The sequence below is a fragment of the Elephantulus edwardii genome, unplaced genomic scaffold (assembly GCF_000299155.1).
Source record: "Elephantulus edwardii isolate Elephantulus edwardi_28Jun2011 unplaced genomic scaffold, EleEdw1.0 scaffold00099, whole genome shotgun sequence".
Lineage (NCBI taxonomy): Eukaryota > Metazoa > Chordata > Mammalia > Macroscelidea > Macroscelididae > Elephantulus > Elephantulus edwardii.
Genome location: NW_006399849.1, coordinates 12,313,951 through 12,322,303, shown reverse-complemented (window position 1 = coordinate 12,322,303; position 8,353 = coordinate 12,313,951). Strand labels below are relative to the sequence as shown.

Here is an 8,353-nt window from a genome sequence, read left to right as displayed (position 1 = left end):
TATCACGACCCAAGTAATTTTTAGATGGAAACTTCAAAAGCAGAATTAAAAAAAAAATCAAAGATTGATGTTTAAGGACAATTGTGCATCAATATTTAATTATTATATCTCTGGTGGAACACTAATAATACCAGTAACCAAGTAAGTGCATCTGATTAAAGAGAGTACCTGACTCTCTTTAATCAGAGTACCTGACTCTCTTTAATCAGATGCACATACTTGGTTACTGATTTTTACTAAACCAAACCCAGTGTCACTGAGGAGATTCCAAATCGTGAAGACTCTATAGGATGGAGTAAGGTCCCCCCATCAGGGCTCCAGGGCTGAAACCTTTGCAGAAGCAGACTACCATGTTCTTTCCCCAGGCAGTGACTGCGGGGTTCAAAGCACCAACTTTTTAGTTAAGAGCTAAGTGCTTAACCAAATGTGCCACCAGGGTTCCTTCACTGCCCTCTGTAATGATGTGCAATGATCATTTAAGACTGGTTGTAGGGAGCTCTGGAGACTAGTGGAAAGAAGCTGCACTGCAATCCTGAAGGTGCCCAGTTCTAATCCACCAGACACTCCACTGTAGAAGGTGGATCCAATTCAATGGTACACAACAAGAAAAAGAAAGGAAAAAAGATAAAAAAGAACTGGTTGTAAAAAAGAGTACAATAATTATAATTCAATACGCAACATTTAAGACATCTGACTTAATTTATATGTATTTATAAGATATGCCCTGAACTATTCAGATAACAACAGCAACATGCAGATGACACAACCCTGCTGCCAAAACTGAGGCAGACCTGAAATATTTGCTGCTGCAGAAGGTCAAGAACTGTAGTCTTCAAAATTGAATTGAAGCTCAACATCAAGAAAACAAAAGATTCTCACCACTGGGTCAGTTGGTAGCAGCATAATAGATGATGAAGACACAGAGATTGTTAACAGCTTCAGCTTTTGTTGGTCCCACAATTAACATTCTTAGCACCGGCAGTCAGGAAAACAAAAGATGAATTGCATTGGAAAAGTCTGCTGTCACAGAGCTCTCCAAAGTGCTAAACAGTAATGATGTCAGTCTGGAGACTAAGATGTGCCTGATTCAGGCCATGGTATTTGCAATTACTTGCTCTGCATCAGAGAGCTGGCATCAGATAGTGAATAAGGATGGCAGAATAAAAATCAATGCCTTTGAGCTGTGATACTGGAGAAGAGTATTGAACACACACCATGGACTGTCCAGAGAACAACCAGGTCTGTCATGGAGACGGTAAAGCCAAGTTGCTCCTCGGAGGCAAGGATTTTGAAGCTCCATCTGACATACTTTGGGTGTGTTTCCAGGAGGGCCCAGTATTTAGGGAAGAACATCATGCTTGGAATGATGGAGGGACAGGGTAAGAGAGGAAGACTCTGGAGGAGATGGTTTGACACAGTTACTAGGGTAACAGGGATAGGTGTGTCGGAGACTGTGAAACTGGCTCATGATAGAGTACGATTGGGTTTAGAGCTATTGTGCAGAGAGTCGCTATGAGTCGCGGGGATTTCAATGGCACATAACTATAACAACAATATATGATATAGAGAGCTCTATTTAAAGTCTATATGGCTCTTGTGCTTTGTCTCTACTTTAATTCTGAGTTTGAGCAACTCTGAAAGGAGAAAGATGGTCAGCCTCTTCCCAATGTGATGTACAACCTCAGGAACCCAGTGGGTGATTACTAGGAGTCAGAACCTAACTGATGGTAGTGAATGAAATGCCATATATGCAAAGCTCATAATTTGACACTTGATACTACTCTCTGGTCCTATATTTTTCTACTTGATTTTAATAGTTTTTAAAAGAACAATTTTAAAAAAAAGGGCTCTCTTTATAACTTTAAAACTTCTTGGGCCTTATTAAAGAAGACATATAGAAAATATTTTATCAATGTTAATTATATTAAAACTAAAAAATTATTACTAAATAAGCTAGGGAACTCTGGTGGCATAATCCATTGGAAGTTGATATCATAAACCAAAAAGAAAAGGCTGGTTGGCAACATCATGATGTTGTTGTTGTTGTTATGTATTGATGAGTCGCAACTCATACTCACCCTATGTACAACAGCTTTATACCCTGCTCCATCCTGTGCCAATCTTACTGTCTCTGACATACCTCTTCCATTACCTCAGTCACTGAATCAATCCATCTCATTGATGGTCTTCCTCTCTTGCATTGTCCCTCCATCCTCCCAATTATGACATCCCTCTGCAAGGACTGGTCCCTTCTTGCAACATGTCCAAAGTATGTTAAATGAAATTTTAAGAATCCTTGCCTCCAAAGAGCAGCCTGGTCTTACCAGCCTGGTTTTATCTCTAGGATGAACCTGTTTGTTTTCCTAGAAGTCCATAGTATATTCAATACTCTTCTCTAGAACCATAGCTCAAAGGTATTAATTCCTCTTCTATCATCTCTAGTCATTGCCCAGATTTCTGATGCATAGCAAGTAATTGCGAAGACCATGGCTTGAATCAGGCACATCCTAGTCCCCAGACTGACATCATTACTCTTTAATGCTTTGGAGAAGTCTCTGACAGCAGACTTTCCCAATGCAATAAATCTTTTAATTTCCTGGCTGCTAGTAGCGATAGTGTTGATTGTGGAGCCAAAGTAAATTGAACCGTTAACAAACTCAATTTCATCATCGTCTATCATACTGCTACCAGTTGGTCCAGTGGTGAGAATTTTTGTTTTCTTGATATTGAGCTTAAATCCATATTGAAGGCTGCAGTCCTTGACCTTGCACAATAAGAACTTCAGGCCCACCTCAGTTTCAGCAAGCAGGGTTGTGTCATATGCATAATGCAGATTGTTGATGAGTCTTCCTCCAATCCTGATTCCACTTTCTCCTCATATAACCCAGTCTTCTGAATAATCTGTTTTGCATATAGATTGAATAAGTAGGGATATAGGACACATTCCTGGTGTACACCCTTCCCAATTTTGAACCATGCAGTGTTTCCTTTTTCTGTTCTGATGACTGCCTCCTGATAGAAGTATAGCACAGTTTGTTGTGATCCACACAGTCAAATGCCTTTGCACAATCAATGAAGCACAGATAGACATTCCTCTGGTGCTCTCTGCTTTCAGCCAACCTTCATCTAACATTAGCTGTAATATCCCTAGTATCGTGGCCTCTTCTAAACCCAGCCTGCACTTCTGGCAGTTCTTTGTAGATGTTGTGTTTCAGTCATTTTTGGATAATTTTCAGCAGAATCATTCTTGCATGTGATATTAATGATATTGTTTGATAATTTCCACACTCTGTCAGGTCACCTTTCTTTGAAATGGGAACAAATATAAATCTCTTTCAGTCATTATATGTGGAAAAAAAGATTGAAATTGTCAATGCTTTCATCTTACACAATTAACATCTTTGGTACCATTGTTTTTTGTTATGTACTATTGAGTCAGAACCGACTAATAACTGACCTTCTGGCAGGGTGTTTTACAGTTTTTTTAAAAAATAAAATTTTTAATTATAATTGTGATTTTTAATAAGAGTTTACTGAAAAGTTAGATTTTCAGTGATTTGTTATTACAAATTTTACCCCCTCTGCCCCTTCTCCCCATTCCTCCAGTCCTCTTTGCAATGTACCTCTCATTCTGGGCTGGAAGACTTTGCAACACTGATAAATAAGAAACTCATAAAATTTTACACAACGTGGGTGACCCTGGAAGACATTATGCTGAGTGGAAATATCTCAGTCACAAAAGGACAAATACTGCATAACACCACTGTTTACTGATGACATTTCTGCAGACACACCTATTCTCAAATTTGTATGAAATTTCAGGGGACTCAGATTATCCAAAACAGTTGTAAATAAAAAGAAGAATAAAGTAGAAGGACTTATATTTTTTGGTTTTAAAACTTATTACAAAGATATGACATTTAAGAAAGAGTATTAGTGGCATAGAGATAGATATGAATCACTAGAATAGAATTGAGAGTTCAGAAATAAGTTTAGATATCTATGGTCAATTGATTTTCAACTGGAGTGTAACTATCATTTTAATGAGGAAAGAAGATCTTTTCAATGATACTGTGACAATTGTACAACCACTTACAACTAAATGAAGTTCACTGAATGAATTAGGAAACTTTAGCTCACACCGTATAAAAATACCACTTCAAAATAGATGTTGTTGTTACTGTTGTTGTTAGGTGCCATCAAGTTGAGTACTACTCAAGACGACTTTATGAACAAAGTATCTGAACCCTGTTTATCCTGCACCATCCTCACACTTCCTGACACACAAGAGCCCCTTGTAGCAGTTACTGTGTCAGTCCACCTAGTTGAGGGTCTTCTCTTTTGCGGACCCTCTACCCTTCCCAGCATCATGTCTTTCTCTGGGTCTAAACTATTTGGGTATTTCTGATTTTGTTAAAATCAAGTGTAAGCTGAGTGTCTGTTTCTGATTTTTGTGAACTATCAGCTGTGGGCTGGAAGCCTCTTGTTTAAGCAATCAGGACCTGGTATATCGGCCTTTGTAATTAAAAGTTGGTTTGGGTCCTGTCTGAGGTTGAGTCTCCAGCTTGTAGCTGTTAGATTCTGGAGGGTAAGTGGTTTTGGGTTGGGGTTTTTTTTAATTTATTTTTTTTTTTAATTTACTTGAAAGCTATGTGTAAACTGTTTTGGTAGTTTTTATTTTGTTAACAACCAAGTGTGAGCAGATTGGCTGTTTCTGATTTCATTAACAATCACCTGTGGGCTAGAAGCCTCTTGTTTAAGCAATCTGGAAAAGTCAGTTGTGCCCTCTGACCTGAGGCCCTCAGGACTAGTGTTAATTGTGTGTGAGGAGAACATTGTTGCAAGTGGTATAGTATTTTTCTGTCAGTTTACTGTACTGAGATAATTTGGGTTGGGTTGCTGTGAGACTGAAATATGTGCCACTGGTGTGTCAAATTCCATTTGGTCAAATTCCAAATTACCCTTGGCTCCCTGATTAAAACAGACTAGGAAGCAGGATGAGCCATCAACACAGGCCTTTGAAAAACTATAGGAACAATAAAGAAAAAGGTTTTACACATAGTGCTTAGGAATTTTAATTGGGATAATTAGGGAAGAATATGCCTACAGTAGTATCTTCCTAGCTGCTGAATTTCTTGATCTCTGCTTTCAATTGTCATTACCACACCAATGTAACTACTAGTTCTGTGTAATCATAGGAGTTGGAAACAAATGTGAACTGGCTGGCTTCATTGTAAGAGATGATATAAAAGAATATGAAGCTTTGTTTCCAAGACCCCCATTTAAAGAAATATTGAGCTTTCTGAATGTAGCCACAGGCAGAATATTCCTCATCCTTCCAGTATTAGAGTGACTTGTCGGTTATAATTTTATTAGCGTGGCTCATCTCTGAAGACATTCTCTAAAAGGTAAAGCAGAACGTTCTGCAGGATTCAAAATGCGTTAAGTAGCTCACCTTCGCTGTCACAGCATTCTAGGATTGAAGGATCTTCCCGTATCACTGCAGTCAGAGCATTGACATCTCCATTAGATGCTGCCTGATAAACCATGGTCAGATCAACTTCCTCAGATGAGTCACCTTCATGAATCAAACAAAGACACACTGACTAGGTTGTGTGAAAGGGTTCACTGAAGAATAACAACACTCAAACCATCACCCACACAAGTGATTCATTAAAACTTCTGGAGTGAATCCAGGCAGAACGATGAGTCATCTTAGCCACATGCATCCTCATCACTTCAGCAGAAAAATGGACTACTGTGGACCATACTGCAGTACCATCTTTTTATGGTAAGGACCTTGAAAAGATTAGATTCCATCTGAAATTTTTTTTTCTTTTCTCTTCAGCATTCCACACTCAAAATCAGTGAAAACCAGACATGGGAAGTGGGATCTTTATCTTGATTCGGGTATTCTTTAATAATCAGAAATATGCTACTTTTCCTTTCAATGTCTAAGAGTCTACAATTGAAAAAGACACTGTGTTCCTTGTTCTCTGTCCTTCAGATACGTTTTCTTCCCTTCTTTACTTATCCTGACCTTTGTTTTAAGGATTGATCTTGCTGACCCATGTTCCTTGCTTCCTGGTTTGTCAATGGGGAAACTGCAATGGGAGGAGATTGATAGGGAGAAGAGAAATGGAGTGTCTAGCAGTAGCTTTTACCAGGAGGTTTCTCCTCCCTAGAATCCTTCCTATGCTTCATCTATGGATGGTACCAACTTCCCACTGATGCTATTCTATGGCATTCCACCTTTTCTCATTTGTTGTGTTAACCCTGCCTCATCCGAATTGTAGCCCTTCCACAAAAACTTATTCATTCGGATCATTTGGGCTTTAATAAGATTATGTTTCTAGAAGAATCAGAACTTCTGGCAACCACTATGACTTTGATATAACACTCATGTGGACAATTGAACCACCTATTAGGCAGTCCTTTCCATATTGCCAAAAGTTACATCAGAATTGTGTGCCCTGTGACCCTGCTGAAGCACTGAAGGGACTGGAGAACAGGTTACACTTATGGGAAACTGTGTTGAGATACATGTCCAGCTACTCAATTGTACAATTTCTCTCACACATTTTCCTTCTTCTAAGTCTAGCCAATATTCAAGGTGGTTGTTGTTGTGTGATGTCCAGTTGGAATCAACTCACAGCTGATCTTCCAAGTGGATTTTCAGAGACAGTTAATCACGTGGGAGAAGAGTTCCCATCCTTCTTTCATGGAATAGCTGGTAGATTCAAATTACATGCCTTTGAGATTTCAGTGCAGCTTCTTACCACTAGTCCGCCAGAGCTCCCTTCAGGGAAAAATACTAATATGTTCGAAGATTAGTTCTTAAGTGTGTAAATTTTTTTAAATTATATTTTCTTCTAATAATGTTTTGATATTATGCCTGAGATCCCTAAGAGTTCTATTTGATCCTTGTTTGGTTATGACCCAGACCTGTGGCTTAGTTTTTTTGTCCTAGTGTGTCTGGGAAGCCATTAATAATTTTTTAACTAATAGTGTATCCAAAGAAGAGTTTATTATTTAAGATTATTTACTCTTCACAAAAAACCAAATTATTTTGTAATAATGAACGGTTGCTCTCTCATTTCCAAGGTAATTAATTTTGCATGTATGCATGTCTGTGTATGTGTAGCTTTTTAAAAAACTAGCTTTTTTTGGTGAAGAATGTTCAGTGCCAGATGCCTCTTATGTAGTAAGAGAGGAATCTGGGTCAGACTACTGGGTTTCATGTCCAGTTACTGGCTGTGTGATTTTCTGCCAGTTATTCTCTCTGGGATATTTGTCACTGTTTTTCCTCATTTTAACTGAGGAAATTATTAATTTTAATAGAGCCAATCTGGGCTCTATTATAATTATCTGTGTTCCTCTATTGTTCATAGGGTTGTCAAAGGCTCTTATTTAAGAAGTGGATGGCCAATTCTGCTTCCTAGTCTGTCTTAATCTTAATTCAGGCCATGGTCTTTCAGATCACTTGTTACACATCTGGGAGCTGGACAATGATTAGGGATGGCAGAAGAAGAATTGATGCCTTTGAGCTGTGATGTTGAAACATGGAACATTCCATGGAGTGCCAAAAGAACAAATAAATATTTCTTGAAGAGGGTACAGCTGGGGTGCTCTGTGGAGACAAGGATGATGAGGTTTCACCTCACATACTTCGGGCATGTTGCTAGGAGATGCTATTCCTTGGAGTAGGGCATGATACTTGGAAGCGTGGAGGGTTGGTGAAGGAGAGGAAAACCCTGGACATGGTGGATTGACACGGTGACTGCCGTAATGGAATCTACTATGTCAGGAAGTGTGAAGATGGCACAGAATAAGACAGAGTTCAGATCTGCTATTGATAGGGTTGCTATGAGTTGTACTCAACTCAATGGCACCTAATAACAACAACAACAGCAACAACAACAACAACAACCGTCTTTCTGGGTTACAGTTTCCTTTCCATAAAAATGGACATGCTGTTACAACTGACAACAACCGTTTTACAAAGTTGTGAGGATCAAATGTGCTCATATTTAATCCTATATTCTACCATCTGCTCTTATGATCACATACAAATATTCTGGTCCTGTACCCTACAAAGATCCTGATGGTGGACACAGGAGCTTCGTATCTATGACCTGCCTTTCGCTGAGTGCAATACCTATATAAAATATGTTGATCATTCTATATTAAGACCTGCCACAAAGCAAGCACTGTATATATTTTTCTTACCATTACTAATGCTACTATAGCTAATGTTAGATGGACCTTAGCTGAAAGCAGGGAATACCAGAGGAATGTATATCTGTGTTTCACTGACTATGCAAAGGTGTTTGACTGTGTTGATCATAACAGA

At 38.7% G+C, this 8,353-nt stretch overlaps 1 protein-coding gene across 1 annotated transcript in view; it reads right to left on the bottom strand.

The window, feature by feature from the left end:
- The window catches only part of ANKRD55 (ankyrin repeat domain 55), a 229,439-nt gene that overhangs the window by 165,701 nt on the left and 55,385 nt on the right, over positions 1-8,353 (bottom strand). Inside the window, exon 2 of the mRNA XM_006891541.1 lies at positions 5,456-5,578. Within this exon, the coding sequence (XP_006891603.1) occupies positions 5,456-5,578 (123 nt within the window). The remainder of the gene's footprint in view (positions 1-5,455; positions 5,579-8,353) is intronic.